Source organism: Panthera pardus, unplaced genomic scaffold (assembly GCF_024362965.1).
Source record: "Panthera pardus isolate Hobbes unplaced genomic scaffold, ASM2436296v1 HiC_scaffold_25, whole genome shotgun sequence".
NCBI lineage: Eukaryota > Metazoa > Chordata > Mammalia > Carnivora > Felidae > Panthera > Panthera pardus.
This window is the reverse complement of record NW_026526821.1, coordinates 78381595-78402893: the sequence shown is the minus strand read 5'-3', so window position 1 is coordinate 78402893 and position 21299 is coordinate 78381595. Positions and strand designations below refer to the sequence as shown.

Below are 21299 nucleotides of genomic sequence, written 5' to 3'. Positions count from 1 at the left end.
TGTGCTGCTTCTCCTTCAACAACTAAATAGGTGTTTTATTCCCATACAGAAAATGCTTTAAAAATATATATATAATATGGATTTAGTAAGTATTGCAGTATGTGTCCCAAGTCAGCAGTAAAAGGTATAATACTCATCTTGTTTTCTTATAACACCTATAAGTCAACAATGTCAACTAACACAATAAGGGCAGATTAAGGACCAAACCAAAATGAAGACCAGTTTCTGAGTGGCAAGTTTTCCATCTATAAAAAGGGCATGATAAGGACAAAAACAGAACCTCAAATATAAAATAAATTTTGATGAACAGTTCGGATACTTTGAAACTATTCCAGATTCCTTTCTAAAGAAAGAGATGCAAAAGAGCATAAAGATCAATTGGTAAAAAATCAGCTGAAAACTTTCAGGAAATAAAATGTAAATCATGAATAAACACTACTGTATTCAAATGTATCTAATAAGAAAATGTTATTAGGAGAACTAACTTTAAGAAATATATATTGGGGTGACTGGGTAGCTCATTTGGTTAAGCATCCGATTTCAGCTCAGGTCATGCTCTCACAGTTTGTGAGTTTGAGCCCAGCTTTGAACTCTGTGCTGTCAGCGTGGAGCCGGCTTTGGATCCTCTCTGTCCCCCTCTCTCTGCCCCTTCCTCACTCGCACCCACATGCTTGTGCTCTCTTATTTTACTTAAAAATAAGTAAACGTTAAAAAAAAAAAATGAAAGAAATGTATAAAACTTTACCACCAAGAAATCCTACCTTTTTCATCTGGCAGATATCTAAAATCCATGGATTCACTAACTTCCTGGTCAGAAGGTCTCCGCAGCTGCATTTTTACTGTTACTGGTTCTGTTATAGCTCTGCAATATGGTGGAGTCTTAAAAACAATGGCTACTTGACGGTGTACATCAGCTTGTGAAAAGATACCTTTTGCTTCCCAATCGTTCAACACAAACCGAACTTCTATGTCATCTAGTGAATACAAAAGCAAAGAAATAGCAATGGGAAAACAAAATCCATCTATTAATCTAAAGTACAGATTGGGGGCGCATGGGTGGCTCAGTCAATTGAGCTTAGGTCATGATCTCATGGTTTGTGATGGGCTCTGTGCTGACAGCGCAGGGCCTGCTTGGGATTCTCTCTCTACCCCTCCGCTGCTTGCCCACACGTGCTCTTTCTCTCTCTAAATAAATACGAAATAAAATGGTCCCCAACTTACAATGGTTCAACTTAACAACATCTTGACTTTATGATGGCGTGAAAGCAATATGCATTCAGTAGAAAGTGTACTTCAGATTTTGATCTTTTCTGGGCTAGCAATATGCAGTACAATACTCTGAAGATGCTGGGCAGTGGCAGCAAGCCACGTCAGCCACCTGATCAGGAGGGTCAACAACTGATACAACTGTTCTGTTTTTCACTTTCAGTACAGTTTTCAATAAATTACACGAGATATTCAATACTTTATTATAAATAGGCTTTGTGTTAGGTCATTTTGCCCAACTGCACGTTAATGTAAGTGTTATGGGCATGTTTAAGGTAGGCTAGGCTAAGCTATGATGTTTGGCAGGTTAGGGGTATTAACGCATTTTCAATTTAAGATTATTTTCAATTTACAGTGAGTTTATCATGGTGTAACCTCACTGTAAGCCCAGGAAGATCTGTATATTCTAAATTCAATGAAACAAATAAATAAATACCTTTCTGAACTTTATCACATAGTAGAAATATTTCATCTCCTCCTCTGACACTTCCACAGTTCTTGTTTACACGACAAATCCTTAATTCTGCAGTATTTGGAGCACCTAAACATAAAGGATTTTTTTAAATTAGTAATATTTTTTACTCGTTTTTTACGGTGAGAATTCTAGGAAAACAACTTACAGGACAGATAAAAGCTTTAGTGTATAAATAAATTAAGGACACTAAAAACATTAATAATCCACATCTGTCCTTTTCCTTTTTAACTACATTGCCCAAACTGGTTTAGAGCCTTGTGACTTCATTTCTCGGCAATAACAGGTCCTCTAGTTAAATCTCCCTGTTTCTAAATTCGGATTCTTTCAATCCATCCTACACAGTGTCACCAGATTAATCTCTTCAATCATGACATCATGACTATAACTCTAGAGCAATGCAATTTCATACTGACATGTATAGGAATACAATTTCAATAATTCTCCCTGGCAATTCAAAGTTCTCCATGATGAGGATACTCTGATCCACCTTTATAGGCCTATGCTCCACTATGCTTCTACATGCAATACAGGCAGTCATATACCATGAGTGGATGCATATAAAAGCAAACACACACACACACACACACATACACACACACACACACACACACACACACAAACTTCGAGGGCAATTTCATAATCTTCTAAAACTACAAATATCCATATCCTTTGATCTAGCATTTGCCAACATTTCTACTTTTATAAAATTATGCTAGAGACACATCTGCATAAAATATGCACATACAGGATATATTTACTGAAGTACAATTTGTTAGAGAAAAAAGTCAAGAAGGAAGCAAACCAAATGTCTTGTAATAAGGTAATGATTTCACAAAGTGTGATATAGCCATATAAAGAAATATGCAGTTACTGGAAAGAATAAGGTACCTAAAGGGGGAAAAGGCTAAAGATATATTGCTAAGAGGAAAAAAAAAATTTTTTTAAAGGATCTGTGATTTTTTTTAAAGTTGCCAAAAATATATTGTGAATATATATGAAGAAACTGGTTAAACGTACCTGAGGATAGTGATTATCTTTGGAGAAGAAGGAGATCAGAGAAGATTATTCCTATTATTTTAGTAATACTTGAATTTTTCTTACAATGATCATACTTTTTTCTAATTGCCAAAATACTATAAAAAATTAAACTAAAAAACCCCATAAGCTAATGCTACAAATATAAGAAAATAAAGTACTTACGGTTGTCATAAATTGGGTTAGAGACAACAGGAGGTAGAGCAGTTGTCAAATTACCATGTTCATCAGGGAGGAAAACTTGAAAACATAATCTCACCACATTGAGATCGCAATCTTCAATATCAAGCAGCTGTTGTTCAGGAACTAAATATAAATAGTACAATTTTTTTAAGCATGTAAAACAGTCACATAGAACTAAAATCCTGCTAGGTCCTCCTCCTTGCCCAACATATCCAATAACCCTAAGTAGCATCCAATCTGTGCTAACAAAATAGAATGGCACACAATCCAAGAATGCCTTTTATCATTACCAGCACGTAGTCAGTCACTAACAGTATTAAGTTATAGCCATGGTCAGGAAGTAACTATCCTAAGTTATCTGAAATTTAGAGCAGAACCCCAAACTGACATTAATAATTGACAAATTCTTACAAAGTAGTTGCAGATTATATGCAACAGAGAATAGGAAGAATATAAAAGAGAATATAAATCTGTATAAGAATTATTATCATCCCTGTTTTACAGATGAAGAATTTTATGTTTTAACGTTTATTCATTTTTGAAAGACAGCGACAGAGTGTGAGTGGGGGAGGGGCAGAGAGAAAGGGAGACAGAGAATCTGAAGCAGGCTCCAGGCTCTGAGCTATCAGCACAGAGCCTGACGCGGGGCTTGAATTTACGAACCGCAAGATCATGATCTGAGTCCAAGTTGGACAATTGACTGAGCCACCCAGGCACCCCAAGAACTGACGTTAAGGAGATGAAATTACTTCTCCAAAGTTTCACAGATAGGCAATGGTAGAGAAGGAATTCAAACTAAGACGTCATTGAATCCTGAACCTATGCTCTCAAAAACTGAACTCTATTAGAAAGCTTTACGTATGTTTTGCATAAAAATGACATACGTAGAAATAACTACTAAAATTCAGAACAATATGTTAGGGATTAAATACCTAGAAGAAAATAGATGATATAAGGTAACTAGCTAGTTTCCGTAAGGAATTTTATGTACAAATTAAGTTTGCTTTAAAAGGAACAAAAACACTAGCAGGAAAATTTTACAGTTCTGAAAAAATATAAAAACCTATTCTTTATGACAGAATAGATGTAGTAACAGTTTATTAAGTTGATATTTGAAAAGAAATACAGTTCAACAAGAAAATATTAACTGCATTTTCAAATAACATAAGCTGTAGCAATAAATCATAACAGCCATATTTTTAAAAGCATGAAATACGCAATGTGGAAATTTTTTATGAAATTTTAGTTTTCAGAAAGTATTAAAATTTGAAATACTAAATTTGAAAACACAGTTAAATACCAAATTCTTTGGTCCTTACAGGAAATAACTAATAAAATGGCAATGCAATTTTGACTGTTTTTATTTAAACTATGCTCACAGTCTTTGTAGCTATCAGAACATTTAAAATATTCCCATTAGTGCTCACTGCTATCAGTGTGGAGCCCACTTGGGATCCTCTGTCCCCCTCTTGCTCTGCCCCTCTCTTGCTCATTCTTTCTCTGGCAAAAATAAACATTAAAAAATCTTAAATATTCCCATCAGTATTTTTTAAGTTAGCTTTATTCATTTATTTAGAAAGACTGAGCGGGAGACAGGATGAGAGAGAGGGAAAGAGATGAAAGAATCTTAAGCAAGCTTCATGTTGCCAGCGTAGAACCCTATGCGGGGCTCGAACTCAGCAACTGTGAGTTCATGACCTGAGTAGAAATCAAGAGTCAGACACAACTAACTGAATCACCCAGGCGCTGCTCTCATTTGCATTCTTAAGCCAAGCATTTGAAGGAGTCTACAAGAACATATCTGTATAACTAAAAAGTCAACATATTATGATATGAACACCTGTGATGCAGGTGTTCATATCATAACATAATATGACATAACAGGGGTGGTTGAAAGGAGTTTATTACAAACAACAAAAGACCTTTTTTTTTTTTTTTTTTTGCTGTTATCACTTACAAAAGGTTTTAGGAGCTTTATGTCAGGAATGGGGGTGAAGACTAAATATATATTTATTATAAATCACAGTATCACAGAAACCCATAGAGGTTAAGTTCAGAATGAGAGGCTTCTTTTTTTCCAGATATAGCCTGCCAATTTTCTAAGAGGTGGCTAAGAAAATGAGAAGTTAAGATAAATTCTCAGTAGCCTGTAGGGGAAAGATAAAGGGAGTTCAGGGTATACTGAGGATGGAGGACCTGAAAAATGCCCAGTTCTTTGGTTGGGGCCCTGGAGGAGCTACACTTCAGGAGTTAAGAATGAACTGGAGGGGCGCCTGGGTGGCTCAGTTGGTTAAGCGTCCAACTTTGGCTCAGGTCATGATCTCACGGTCCGTGAGTTCGAGCCCCGCGTCGGGCTCTGTGCTGGCAGCTCAGAGCCTGGAGCCTACTTCGGATTCTGTGTCTCCCTCTCTCTAACCCTCCCCCGTTCATGCTCTGTCTCTCTCTGTCTCAAAAATAAATAAACACTAAAAAAAAAAATTAAAAAAAAAAAAAAAAGAATGAACTGGAAAGATACCAGATCCACAGAGATGAAGTCCACTTTCAAATAACCTAAATCATTCACTGATTTGAGGTGATCTGAGATTGCTAGTGACTAGTCACCTACCATAAGAAAATCTTCTGAAGGCAGATAACAACATCCTAGACCTAAAATCCTTAGAATTTTTCATATATGATGACTGGTATTCTATTTCAAATAACCAGGCATATGAGGAGACAAAATAAAGTGATTTAAAACAAAAAAAAGAAAAGAAAAACAAGAGTCTATAGAAACACTGCAAAAGATTCAAATAGTGAAGTCTTCAGAAACCTGATTTAAAAGAACTACACTTAGAGGTGCCTGGGTGGCTTAGTCAGTTAAGCATCTGACTCTTGACTTCAGCTCAGGTCATCATCTCACAGTTTGTGAGTTTGAGCCCTGCATTGGGCTCTGTGCTGACAGTGCGGGGTCTGCGTGGGATTCTCTCTCTGCCCCTCCCCTGCTCACGGTCTCTATCTCTAAATAAATAAATAAATAAATAAATAAATAAATAAATAAATAAATAAATAAATAAAATATTAAAAATAACTATACTTAATGTACTCAGGAGTTAAAAGACAAGATTGAACTTAGTACAGAACTTGAAACTATTAGAAAAGAAACCAAATAAATTCTAGAATTGAAAAATACAATAAACTGGGGCGCCTGGGTGGCGCAGTCGGTTAAGCGTCCGACTTCAGCCAGGTCATGATCTCGCGGTCCGTGAGTTCGAGCCCCGCGTCGGGCTCTGGGCTGATGGCTCGGAGCCTGGAGCCTATTTCCGATTCTGTGTTTCTCTCTCTCTCTGCCCCTCCCCCGTTCATGCTCTGTCTCTCTCTGTCCCAAAAATAAATAAAAAACGTTGAAAAAAAAAACAAACAGAAAAATACAATAAACTGAAATTAAGAATACCATCAAATGTATCAACTGTTTTATAAAACTTTGTTTTGTGTCTTCTCTTTGTATATGCCAAGGACTAAAATCTGCTTACCAAGATTTTCTACCGAGAGTTTTTAAAAGTGTTGATTTACATTAAAATTTGTAATCCATTTTCAGCTGATTTTTGTATATAGCAAGAGTTAGAAAAATCCAACTTCTCATATTTTCTTAAGTCTGTTTCTGGGGTCACAATTCTATTCCACTGGTCAATCTGTCTATTGCTACCTCAATACTACACTGCCTTAATTAATACTTCTCTTTATAATAAATTCTAGTATCTGATAAAGCCAGTTTGTCATCGCTATTTCTCTTCTATAAAATATCCTCCTTTTCCTGTTCAGAATAATTTTATCATATTTAATGAAAAATCTCAAGAGTCTGGAATTGCATTGAATCTGTATGTCAATTTGGGGGAAAATAACATCTTTATAATATTGATATTAGTAAACATGACCTATCTCTCCTTCGGTTTAGGTATTCTCCACCCTCTCATAATGAAATTTTATAATTTTCCCTAAAGAAATCTTCATTGTCATTTCTCAGATTTGTTGCCACGTACTTTATATTTTCTGACAATATTTCCTTTAATTATTTATTGTTGATATATAGAATGCTACTGATATTTGTATATTAATTTTATATCCATTCTTCTTGAGGTTAGTATTTTGATAACATACTTGTATATCTTTTTGAGTTTTCACCATAAAGAATAGCTTCTGATCATTACAGTTTTATTTCTGCGTTTTCAATCAGGTGTCCCTGCATTGGCTACACTCTTCACTACAATGTTGAACAGAAGTAGCAAGAATACACATTCTTTTCTCATTCTTAACTTCAAAGCCTGCTTCTGATGTCTCCTTCATTTAGGATAATGCTTGCTACAGGTTTTTAAAAATATACGTATCATTCTATAATACAAAATGCAGTATTTTGGTCTGCAATGTGGAGAATGCTTCTCAGCTTTTAAAAATATGCAAAATCTGACGAAGAACAATCAAATTCTCTTAAATTCCTCTTAAACTAGTTTAAAATTTCCCTTTATATTTATCAAAAGGCAACAAGGTAACAATTGTTCTTCTTAATCTGTCTTTAGAAATAAATATTACTCCTTAGTCCTAAAAGCAGTATGTATAAGAATTTAATTTTTATCGGAAAAATATTACCATGATGTATTTCTCTTAGAAGTAGGGATTCAAAATTTTAAAGTCAATTATAGTATATATTAGCTATAGAGATGTGACATTTCCAAAATTCTAATACAGTTAAATATCACTGAAATACAAGTAAACATCAGGACAAAAATACACAGTATATAGGCTAATAATTTTAAAAGCTCACTTCATTTAAAAGTCATTTGGAGAAAAAGCTCATTTCATTTAAGTCTCATTTCAGAAAAAAAAAAAATGAAGTTTAGTTATAATTCATTTGACTTGCTATTTAAAATGTATAGGGGGCGTCTGGGTGGCTCAGTTGGTTAAGTGTCTAGCTCTTTTTTTTTTTTTTAATGTTTATTTATTTTTGAGAGAGAGCGTGCACTCGTGAGTGGGGGAGGGGCAGAGAGAGAGGGAGACACAGACTCTGAAGCAGGCTCCAGACTGTCAGCACAGAGTCCAATGTGGTGCTCAGAGTCCAATGTGGTGCTCAATCGGAGAGATCATGACCTGAGCCAAAGTCGGACACTTAACCGGCTGAGCCACCCAGGTATCTGGAAGCGTCTGACTCTTGATTTTGGCTCAGGTCATGATCTTGTGGTCGTGGGTCCGTGTCAGGCTCCATGCTGAACGTGGAGACTGCTTGGGATTCTCCCCCCTCTCTCTCTGCCCCTCCCCAGCTCACCTGTTCATGCACTCTCACTCTCAAAATAAATAAAACTTTTTAAAAAATGTATAGATAACCTGTCATGTATAACATAAGAAAAGCTAACATTTAAAGTGCTTACGTGGCCATGCAAAAGGTAAATGGTCACAGCCATCTATCATTAATTTACTCATTCTTTCAAGATATTTATTGAGTTACTATTATGTGCTGTGCACTAAAATAAATACCAGATACAGATATGAAAAGACCATGCCTGCTCTTAGTGAGATTAGTGTCTCCATGAAAAATAGGTAAAGTTGTGGCCAGGCAAAAGGTAAATGGTCACAGCCATCTATCATTAATTTACTCATTCTTTCAAGATATTTATTGAGTTACTATTATGTGCTGTGCACTAAAATAAATACCAGATACAGATATGAAAAGACCATGCCTGCTCTTAGTGAGATTAGTGTCTCCATGAAAAATAGGTAAAGTTATATAACATGAAAAGAGTTATAATGGGAGTATGTTGAATACAGACGGCATAAAAGAATTGTGCCCCAAGTTCTGCCCATGATAATCAATAAGGTTTGAAAAACTAAAGTGAATGCAGTAAAGAAAGGATAATGAAGTACTCAAGAGCTTTTCTTCTTGTCTTTTAAAAACAAAAGAAAAAAATGTATTTATTTAAGTAATCTCTATACCCAACATGGTGCTCAAAGTCACGGCCCCAATATCGAGTTGCATGTTTAGTGGACTGAGCTAGCCAGGTGCCCCTCTTCTTGTTTTTTAAGCTTAAAGTTGTGAGGAAAGGCTCTTATATTTTCTTGTATTAAACCAGACTTTAGAGACCAGAATGAATCTATGTTAGAGATCACTTGTCTTTTTAAACTGTGTTATCTTTCAGACTACCAATATAAGATAATCCCCCCAAACTCAATTGTAAAATAGTCTTTGTAACAACTCAGTGTCCTCTCTATATGGAAAAATAATAAGACACTGAATAAAACTGAATTGTAAATTCTTTATTGTCAAAATCCTATCGATTTTAATCAATGAATATTAGAATTCCTTGTACATCATTAAACACATAGCTAGAAAATGATAAATAACTTAATTTTTTTTCAGCTTTTGTTGTAAGAGTCCTCTGTGAAGTCTAACTGCTATTCTTTTTTTTTTTTTTTATTTTTTTTTCCAACGTTTTTTATTTATTTTTGGGACAGAGAGAGACAGAGCATGAACGGGGGAGAGGCAGAGAGAGAGAGGGAGACACAGAATCGGAAACAGGCTCCAGGCTCCGAGCCATCAGCCCAGCGCCTGACGCGGGGCTCAGAGCCTGACGCGGGGCTCGAACTCACGGACCGTGAGATCGTGACCTGGCTGAAGTCGGACGCTTAACCGACTGCGCCACCCAGGCGCCCCTAACTGCTATTCTTTTATTCCAGCTAAGTGGACACTATTAAAACTTGATATTGGAAAAAAAAAAAAACAACTTGATATTGGAACCCTTCATTAAATTCTTTGTGCAATTTAGATTTCAGCACATCTTTGACAATTTGAACAATATTCTTACATGAAACCTCTAGTTTAACACTACTTGATTGCTGTATATCCCTTTTTTGTAAGAGATAGTTCTAAAGAATTAATAGCAAGAAAAGTAAGGAATGCCCTTAAAACATACTAGTTGATGTAGTACATAAACTAATCCTACACAAAGCTAAGAATAATTTTTACCAGTTTTTGTATTTTCACACGATACCTGATGTCTATAAAACAGACTGTCACAATGATGTAACATCAGTCTATAGACCAGAAAGTGCAGGTCCTATTTTACTAAACACTTCCAATTTTACTGTTTCTATATATCACAAATATAGATCACAAAAACAAAGTCAACTAATCTCTTACAGTACTAACAGAATTTTCCTATGTGAAGTGATACACCTGTGACAAAGTATAAATTCAGCACTGACAAATTTCTATGTACATGGTAGAATTTGAACTTGTATATCCCAAAAATAAAATAAACCACCAAAGAAAAGGATAATTCTGAGTTATCTAAATTAGTTTTTGGTGTTTTGAGTTTTTTCAAGGGGATTAGATTTTGTTTTGCTTAGTATTAGAAATGTACATTTGAGGGGGCGCCTGAGTGGCTCAGTCGGTTAAGCATCCAACTCTTGATTTCTGCTCAGGTCATTATCTCATGGTTTGTGGGTTTGAGCCTCTCATCGGGCTCTGCACCCTCTCTCTCTCTCTGCCCCTCCCTTGCTTGTACTCGCTCTCACTCTCTCTCTAAATAAAAAAATGAACTTAAAAAAAGAGAAATGTACATTTTAGGTCTTATTTCAATATTCTAGGAAAACAATAACATATAATAACCATAATATCTATTATAAAAACTATACTGGAATAGAGAATGAAGCCTACTCTAACCGTCCTATTTAAATGTATAACCTTTTCCCCTTAACTACAGATTCCCGACTCCTTACACTGATTTTTCCCCCTGAGAACTTTTCATTGCCTAATAAATCACCTACTATATTTACTTAGTAAATTTGTTTATTGTCGGTCTTTCTCCACAGAAATAGAAGCTCTTCAAAGGCAGGAATTTCTGTTCGTTTTGTTCACTAACTTATCCCAACCACCTACAACAACCTAGGACTATAAAGACTGAATGAGGTAACATTCCTATTGAAGGAATGAATGCATTAGTTAAGATGCATAACTTACTGTATATAAATAGGAAACTTTTACCTCAGATATTGTGAAGATATTTGTTTTAACAGTAATATAAATATACGGTTTAGGTACCAAAGTGAAATATAAGATATTGTGAAGATATTTGTTTTAACAGTAATATAAATATATTGTGAAGATATTTGTTTTAACAGTAATATAAATATACGGTTTAGGTACCAAAGTGAAATATAAGCAAGTTCCATCATAGATCCTGTCCACAATGAGCATAAAATTCATCTCATAAAACAACTGCTGGAGAATTAAATAATCCAACAGATGTCACAAAGCTTTTCATGACCAATTGCTGAGTGACTGGTATAATTAGGGGGATATTACCTTGGGCTCAACAGAGCTAAAAAGGCTTTCAGGGCATTTCAGATAAGGAAAGCAACTTGTATATTTTTGGTGGACAAGTACAAACAAGGTGTGTTCACTCATTCATTTGTTCATTTTCTCTTTCAGCAAATTTTAATTAAGCCCCTACCATGTGCCACACACTAGACTGTGTGTTAGAGATACATAGAAGACAGTCCTTCATAGCCTCAGGAATCAGTGAGGGAGAAACACACAAAGGCATAGCAAATCATATTGGAAAGATGTACAACATTTTCAGAAAACAATACTTTTCCCTGTGGCAAGGTCACAGAAAGCTTCAAAGAGGCAACCTTTAAACTTGAAGGCTGAGCAGGAAGAATTTACTAGGTAGATCAGGGCATTCCACGTAAGGGCATTGCGTATATAAAGGCACAGTAGCAAGAAAGAATGTGGCTCTTCTAACACGGCAAAATATTTCAGATGGCAAAAACAAAGCACATATGTGTGCGCTCAGTGTTAGAGGAAGGAGGGACAGGAAGTCAAAGCAGAGGATGCAAGCCAGAGAAGAAGTTGGAACGGAAAACAAGGATCAGATGATCAAAGGCTTTGAATGCTATGAGTGAGAAGTTGAATCTAGCAAGTAGATCAGAGTTTCTCAAAGCGTGGTCCATGGATGGCTTGCACCAGAATCATCTATGGAAGAGATTTTCAAATTATTGTTTGGGACCCAGTGGTCATAAAATTAATTTGGTGGTTGGATAAGCATTTTCTTTTTTAAATTTTAATTTCACTTAACATACAGTGCTATATTAGTTTCAAGTGTACAATATAGTGATTCAGCACTTCCATACATCACCTGGTGCTCGCCATGGCAAGTGTGCTCCTTAATCCCCATCACCTATTTCACCCATCCCCCCACCCACCTCCCCTCTGATAACCATCCATCTGTTCCCTAGAGTTAAGAGTCTGTTTCTTGGTTTGCTCTTTCTCTTTTTTTTTCCCTTTGCTCATTTGTTTTGTTTCTTAAATTCCACATGAGTGAAATCATATGGTATTTGTCTTTCGCTGAGTTATTTTGCTTAGCATTATAATCTAGTTCCACCCATGTCAATGCATATGGCAAGATTTCATTCTTTTTTATGGCTGAATAATATTCCATTGTGTATATATAGCATTCTTTATCCATTCATCAATCAATGGGCATTTGGGATGCTTCCTTGTCTTGGCTATTGTAAACAATGCCACTATAAACATAGAGGTGGATGTGGATTGACATTTTTAGTAAGAGTTTGGGACCCATTGGTTATAAAATTAATTTGGTGTGTTAGAAAAGCATTTTCTTTAAAAAAAGAGAAAAAGAAAAGAAAAAGAAATGGACTGCAAAGGCATGGAATAGAGTATACTGCATGTAGTAAGAACAGTGCTTTATGTATGTATGTATGTGTGCATATGTATGTATTGGTGGAGAAACAAGAGCTATTTCTTCTGTGAGTCACAGTCAAGTAAGTTAAGAAACATGAAGCTAGAGATTTCTCAAAACAGCATTCCAGACCCCATGCTAGACCTAGCAAATCAGTGGGAATATGACCTGGAATCTACATTTTTAGCAAGTATGAAGTATATTTTTGAGAACCACTGCTGAAAATTATTTGGAGCCACTGAATTCCTATTGTTTTAGAAGGATATTTTTGCATGCAGAGTGTACAAACTGCTTGGAGGATATTAAGAACAGAGGCAGGAACACAAGTTTAGGGGCTGTCAGCAACAGTCCAGCTATAAATGATGTTAAGTTTACATTCCTACAATGGTAGTGAGAAAAATGTAGAAGATGGTGGAGAAATGGTTAGGGTAGGTGGCCAAAAGAGTTTTGCTGGAATAGCGAGGGGTTCATGAAGAGGAGCCGTGGAAGAGAAGGCAGGAAAGATATGCTGGAGCTACATGTGGAAGACTTTCAATTTAGGGCCATTTAGTTTTTAAACTTTTAAAGGAGCCATTTCAACGTTTTAATCAGAGTAATATGCTAAAGCACTATTCTAAGAAGATTATTCTACTGGGGTGTGGGGGGAGGAGATTACTACAATTCAAATTGTGAGATGGTAGGTCCCTAAACTAAAGAGGGAGCAAAAGGGCTATGGGGAAGAAAGGGACGTTACAAAAAACTAAATAACAACCAAAAGCACAAATACTGTGAAGGCTCAACCGGCAGGATTGCTCCCTTCCCCAAATCTAAATCCACCTAGGCAGTGCAGTAGAGAGATAATGAGCCTGATAGCCAGGCTGTGTTCAAATCCCAGTACCATCACTTACCAACTATATGACCTTGAGAAAATTACTTAATTTTTCTATCCCTTCATTTCCTTATTTATAAAATGGAGATAACAACAATAGTCCCTACATCACAGGCTGCTATAAGAATTAAATGAAATAAGGGGTGCCTGGCTGGCTGAGTCAGAAGAGCATGTGACTCTTCATCTTGGGGTTGTGAGTTCCAGCCCCACGTTGGGGGGTAGAGATTATTTAAATAAATAAAGAAGTAAAGAAACTTTTAAAAATTAAAAAAAATTTAATGAAATAAGTATGTAATGCACTTATTTTGTACTAGGAACTACTCTTGAGTGCTATATGAGCATTATTACCATCATGCCTGGTTCTGGATTGGTGTAAAAAAACAAAAACAACAAAACCTAAAAAACTTCTAGAAGGTCCATCTACATTTTCCTTTTTTGCTTTTCCACTGGAGTCAGATCCAGACTTGAATTCCAGCTCTGCCATTTGCTACACGTCTTGGGAAAATTAAATAACCAAAGCTTTGGAATTCCCTTCTGAAAAGAAGTGCCATTACAATGATTAAATAAATAGCATACATAGGTACCTAACATTTACTTCTTGACATACAAAAAGTACTTAATAAATGGTAGCTATTATTCATGATCTCCTTGTTTTGTGCTACATTTCCCTGTTTTATACTACATCTAAACTTAGATGGACTCTTTAATTTTTAAGTTTTGGTTTTTACTTGAGCAATGAAAATGAGCAGACTCTTGACCCAGAAATTCTCCACTTTTGAAAATTTATCCTAAGGAAATAATCACACAAGAACTCAAAGTGTATATATTCAATGGAGTTGGTTTTTTTTTTAATAAAATGAAAACCTAAACGCTCATGAATAGATGGCTAGATAAACAAATTATGGTCTGTCCAAACAATACAGTACTCTGTTAAAAAGTAAAATAGATTCAAAAGTACTAACATGGAAAGATATTTAAGATCTATTCCTAAGTACAAAGAAACAAGCAATAGCAGTATAGCATGATTCCATTATATAAAAAAATAAATATGTATATTTGTGTATATTCATTTATATTATTTATATATATTTACTGTTTAGTGGATTTTGCTGGGGATGGCACTATCTGGAGTAGTGCAACTGTAAGCACCCTGTATTATTTTAATAGGTAAATGACTACAGCAAGCTAAATGTCGGCATCCTACCCTACAGTAGTCACCACTGTAAAAACTACGAGATGAGAAGCTGCTAAACTAGGGAGACAGCTATGCATATAAAAAGGAAATTCTAGAAAAATACACATCAAATTTAATAGTCGTCTCCTCTGATGAGGAAGGCTGAAGGGGACTTTTGCTTTTAGCATTATACTAAATAGTATGAAAAATAAAGACTAGGGAAAAGAGATGCAGACCTTATGATTCATATAAACACCGCACTTGGCTATGAACATATTCCTTAACTTCACTTCGTATCCCTTAAATTATTTTTATACATCCAGGAAAAACAAACAACCAACAATATAAGGATGTATTTTTTTCTAAAAGTTCATTTATTTATTTTGAAAGAAAGAGACAGAGTTCATGAAACCAGGAGCGCCAGAGAGAGAGCACCTCCTGGGCGAGAGAGAGAGAGAGAGAGAGAGAGAGAGAGAGAGAGAATCCCACAGGGCTCGATCTGAGCCAGAACCAAGAGTTGGACGCTTAACCAACTGAGCTACCCAGATGCCCCAACAATATAAGGATGTCTTAAATATGACAGAGAAATGTATTCTTTGAAAATTTTATAGTAGTTCAATTCCTGAATCATGCTTATTTAAGTAGCTGCAGAAGACTTACAATGGAAACTAACTGTAGTGTAGGATGCCAGCATTTATCTATCCAAACAACAGAGTGCTTATAATTGCCAGGCATTACACTGTATCACTCCATCCCTAACAAAACCTACTAACCAGTAAATATCTAGCCTTATACATAAATACACTAATGAAAATATTTTGTATAGCTTCTACTATTTCTACACATCTTCTTCCACACTGGGATTAATTTAAATTTTGCTGTTGAATATGCTCTTGATTTAAATGTACTTCAATATCTTATAACCACAGTGCCTATTCAACATTCAGAAAAGGTAATGTATACTATCTGCTGGGGTGGCAAAAGGAAGGCCACATTCAAAAAGAATCAGAACATTTTTGAGGTTTTCTTATAGAAAACAATGGCACTTTCCACTGATACCAGAAAGCCTGGTCTGCCAAAGAATTTTTTTTCTCCAACACTATGAAAGATTTTAAATATTCTTCATTCTTCAGATACAGGTATACGCTAACAAGTAGAAAAGTGAACATGGAACTTAAGGTAGCTCTTAAAGCACAGGTTTGAGATACAAATAGAATTCACTAACACAAATAGGTCAATACCCAAATAACAGAAATGATTATACCAAGCATACTTACCATTGAAAGGATTGATTCCTGCCCTTATTCTTGATATAATAGCTTCTTTTACTTCTTTTTTCTTTACACATCGAATACCCAAATTTTGAAAACTAGAAGGAAAACAGAACTTTCAAACTGCTTTACAGTTAAATACAAAGACATATAAATGAGGTTTTACCGAAGGATACTGCAAAAATCAAATATGTCAAATATACCAAAATTAGATGAAGATTAACAGGAAAGTGACACCACAAAGCTAAAACTGACCTCCCGAACAAAAAAGCTGTAAAAAAATGTCCATAAGCTGAAGCCCACAGGTATGTTTTACTAAGCCCATAAAAGTGTCATCTACCTTAAATAAAAAAACAAATGCGCACAGTTAACAATCAAGTTAACTGAATATAAATATATGGATTTCTGGCTTCTCTTCAACATTCTAAAGGTCTGGCAACAGTAGACTGGCACAGAAACACCTGGCTAGAGCTGAGCACCTGCAGCCCCACTTATGCAGGGCTCTCCAATTTACTATAGTGCCTGCTAGTCCTCTTATCCCCGATCCATTCCACAGACATTTGATTTCTGAGCCCTGACTTCACTGCTAGTAGCAATGGAATATGTTTTATGCTATATTATATGAAGCTATAATAATCATTCATAAGAAAACACTGAAACATTTTAAATTAGAAAGTTGTTTAATGTGAATAATATTTAACAAAAGTTTTAAAATGTCATTTATGGAAAACTTCTCAATAGCTACAAATATTACTAATTTGCATATTGTAGCATAGATGGTGGAGGGGGGAACTCCCCTACCACCACCAGTCATACTTGTTCCCACATGGAAAAACCATGACATCATTAAAGCTGGGTGGGTGTGAATAAGGAAGCAAAACTTGGTTATAATAACATTACTATTTGTTCAAACTTCATAACAGCACTTTGCAACAGGAGGCTGCCTGCCTTGTTTGCCCTTCTCCATGCTCATGCTGTCTTATGTTCCTGCTCTTCACCTTCACCATACTTGTGATTTTGTTAGCACCTAAGATACCTTTGACATTTCTTTCCTCTGCTTCCAATAATTAAAAAATAAATCTGGAATACGTAATCCTTTCTCAAAACCCTGAAACCATAATCCTCTTCCTCAAAAGTATTCTACTTCTTTGAAAGATTCATAGCTTGGTTCTCGTTTCTCTTTGACAAAAAATTTAATGAATGAAATTTTGGATTCTTACTCTGTACCAAAACTGTCTGGAAAGTTATGGGGACATACAATCCCTCCCCTCATGCAGCTCACAGTCTAGCGCAGGGGCTGACAAACTATTGCCCCCAGACCATATCTGGCCCGCCACCTGTTTTTGCAAACACAGATTTTTTGGAACACAGACAAGCCAATTTGTTTACATATTGTCTAGGCATGCTTTCATGTTACAAGAGAATTGAGCAGTTTCAACACAGACCATATGGACTGCAAAGCCTAAACTATTTACTATCTGGCTCTTTACAGAGAAAGTTTGCTGACCTCTAGTCTAGTGAAGCAGATATAGAAGTATTAAATAATCACATGCAAAAGACAAATGCTGGGGTGCCTGGGTGGCTCAGTCGGTTACGCATTCGACTTTGGCTCAGGTCATGATCTCATGGTTCACGAGTTTGAGCCCCGCGTCGGGCTCTGTGCTGACAGCTCCAAGCCTGGAGCCTGCTTCAGATTCTGTGTCTCCCTCTCTCTCTGTCCCTCCCCTCCTCACACTCTGTCTGTCTCTCTCAAAAATGAATAAAAATATTAAAAATAATAACAATAATAATAAAATAAAAAAACAAAGACAAATGCTAAACTGAAATCCTAACAAATTTGATAAGGGGGACATACACTTTGTCATAGGAGCCTTTGATGGGAGAGACTTGATCAATTCTGGATGGACAAACAGGTTTATTGTATGAACTGATACTTAATATAAACAGAAATGAAGTAGGGGAAGAGAAGAGTAAAGTGACTTCAGGCAGGAGGAACAGAACAAGCAAAGGTCCCTACAGAAGAGCATTGTAAATACAGCAAACTAAAGGAAGGCCTCTATGACTGGAGTGTAAAGTTCAATGAAAGCACAGTATAATGGCAGGCTAGAAATACAAGGAGACCATGCGGACCTCACAGGCCAATAAGGAATGTTGTCCTTATTCCAAGAGCCACATAAAGCCATTAAAATATTTTAAATGGGGATTTGACATTCAGATTTGTATTTGAAAAGCTCACTCTGAATAAATTAACTTAACTTTTACAAAAGATCACTTTGGCTAAGTGGAGAACAGACTTGGGGAGCAGGGGGGAGAGGGGGAGTACAAAAAGATGCAAGCAGACCAGTCAGGAGGCTATTCTGGCAGCTTACATTTAGACTACAGGTAGTGTGGTGGTGATGGAGGTCACTGAGGAAAGTGCATAGATTCAGGAACTATTTAAGAAGTACTGGTTAATGAATTCAAAGTATGCATCTGTGGGAGGGGTGTCATGGATGATACCCAAGTTTGGGGCTTTTATAGCAACCACTGAGATAAGGCACATTGGAAGAAGCACTGAGAAAAAAGTATGATCATGGTACAATCACGGTTTTGGGAATACTCTATTTGAGGTGTTTTGATATTTACAAGAATATGTCAAATAGACAATGGGACTAAATACCATTCTCCACTGAAGGGAACCAGGGCTCCTTAGAAAAAAACTGATTTCAGAGCTGGGGCAAGAAAAGTACAAGTTAAGTCTTGAACACTTTGCTGTGTCAGAAAGTAAAAAAGTGCTCAAAGAAAGATGGGAACATATCAAAAGGACATAGGAAACAGGTTGAAGGGGCTTGCATTGGTCATATATGGGTCAACCCGAACATCAAAATAATAATGCCAATAATGGACTACAGTACAGTGTATATAAGAATCCATGGGGCTACAGTGCTATTTTTTTTTTTTAATAGGAAAGGGGAAAAAGGAAAAGTTTTTCTTTACAATAGAATGCTGATTAACATCACCAATGGAAAACACTAATATCCCATGTCTCCTGAAGGGATATTTTGAGAACAACATAGCAGCACCTCTGTAGATTTCTCATCCAAATTGTTTCAGGTTAACATGAATGTATTATTCGTGTTACTAACATGAATATAAACCAGCAACTATTCAGACTAATCCACACTGAACACAATCTTCAAAACAGCCCAGACTCTTCAAAAATGTTAATGTCCATGAAAGACCAAAAAAGACTGGGAAACTGTTCTAAATTAAGGGAGACTTTAATAATCATGACAACTTAAATAATCATGACAAGTAAATACAATATGTGATCCTTAACAGAAACCTGGATTGGGGGGAGAAACAGGACAGCCATAAAGGGCACTGTTGAACATAACCAAGATAGTCCAAAAATGTAACTGCCTGTAACTAAGATCGAGAAAAGTAGGAAGTAAAACAGGAGAGGTTATTTTCACAGAAATCAAGAAATAAAAATGTTCTAAGAAAGGAAGGGTCCACAGTGTAAAATGGCATTGGGAGGTCAAATAATATAAACAGGAAATATTTCTTGCCACATGTGCATTACTAATTATTTTTGGTTTTATGTTGTTACTGTGAGAGGAATATTTTTAAAGTATATTTTCTAGGGGCGCCAGGATGGCTCAGTCGGTTGAGCGTCCGACTTCGGCTCAGGTCATGATCTCACAGTCTGTGAGTTAGAGCCCTGCATTGGGCTCTGTGCTGACAGCTCAGAGCCTGGAGCCTGTTTCAGATTCTGTGTCTCCCTCTCTCTCTGCCCCTCCCTTGCTCATGCTCTGTCTCTCTTTGTCTCAAAAATAAATAAAAACATTAAAAATAATAATAAATTTAAAGTATATTTTCTAAATAGTCACTACTAATACAGAAGGAGGCTACTAACATTTTCCCCGTTGTAATTAGGTTCATTTTTTTCCCCAAAGGCGATATATGTTCATCACAAAAACTAACTATAGAATAAACACAAGTTAAAAGAAAAATATAAAACCCCACAATCTTACCCACCAAGAGACAACTACTATTAATGCCAAGTATATGTACACATACATTTAAAAAAATATATTTTTAATCACATATTGTTTTAAAACCAATTTATCTTACATAGTGTGAATATCTTTCTATACAAAGAGATATTTGCAATGTTATGTTTAATGCCTGGATGTACCAGTTTATTTAACTAGTCCCTCCCTGTTTATTACTTCAATTGCTTCAAACTTTTTGCTTTTACTAACAAAGCTGCAATGAATATCACTATAGTTAAATTAAGCTTAATTGTTTCCTGAGGATAAACTCCTAGAAACAGAATTGCCGGTTCAAGAGACATTCATATTTTTCAGGTTTTTCCTATGTGAAAGTGCATACCAGAAGGATTTGATTAATTTGTACTACCACCAACATGATAATGGACCCATCTTGTGGCAGCCTCACCAACACCAAAGTGTTAAATGATTTTTTTTATCTTAGAATTACTATTGTATGTTACTTTTATAACCTGTCCTTTTCTAAATAATAATTCCAGTTTTCCAGTTGATTTTCTCATATTTGGTGATTTTTAACTATTAATGAAAGGACAAAGTAAAATATATGAAAGAAAACCTTTCATAAATGGTTCAAACTAAGAAAGAAAATCACAGCATGAAATAAGTTTATGTATACCTTCAGTAACAATAAGTATTCCTGCTACCATCATGGGCTGTCCACTAGTAAAGAATAAAAGGGTGGTTCTAAGCAAATGGTAAGAAAATTTAAAGGTACACTATAGCGTTATTTCATTAACAGCAGTTATATTAATAGTTTTCATAGTATGAGAAGCTTTCGCATCCAAGTGAGAAGTGGCTACAGTAGAATTAACCACAACTAACCTTGAATGTTTACTTTATTCTGCTAAAAAATAACAGATGTACATGCATAGTAAACAGAGCATCCTATGCTTATCCTATTTCTAAAGAGATCTGTGACTGTGTACTTACAACAAGGGTCTGCGTTCTTGTCCAAACTCTGCTTCATAGTAGCCATCTCGGCAGTCTTTTCCTACTAAATCATGAGGATGAGGTTTATATGGGTCGTTCTTTGTTACTAATGTAATTCTCACTTTTCCCTTTCCATAATAGTTCATAATCTGAAAAAGGGGGAAATTAAAGATATAATCCATAAATTTATCTCATTAAGAATTGATCTACTAAATGAGAGTTGAATATATATAATGCAGTTAGCACCAGATAAATAAAGTCCAGTTGACTGGCAAATGCAGTTTGGATGAAACTTTCCAGAGAATACCAGAAGG

General features: G+C 35.8%; 1 protein-coding gene across 1 annotated transcript in view; it reads right to left on the bottom strand.

Moving 5' to 3' along the window:
- Positions 1 to 21299, bottom strand: part of REL (REL proto-oncogene, NF-kB subunit) — a 35572-nt gene that overhangs the window by 3267 nt on the left and 11006 nt on the right. Inside the window, exons 3-7 of the mRNA XM_019429809.2 lie at positions 20986 to 21134; positions 16007 to 16098; positions 2942 to 3082; positions 1703 to 1807; positions 762 to 974 (exon numbers count right to left, since the gene is read on the bottom strand). Coding sequence (XP_019285354.1) covers positions 762 to 974; positions 1703 to 1807; positions 2942 to 3082; positions 16007 to 16098; positions 20986 to 21134 — 700 coding nt within the window. The remainder of the gene's footprint in view (positions 1 to 761; positions 975 to 1702; positions 1808 to 2941; positions 3083 to 16006; positions 16099 to 20985; positions 21135 to 21299) is intronic.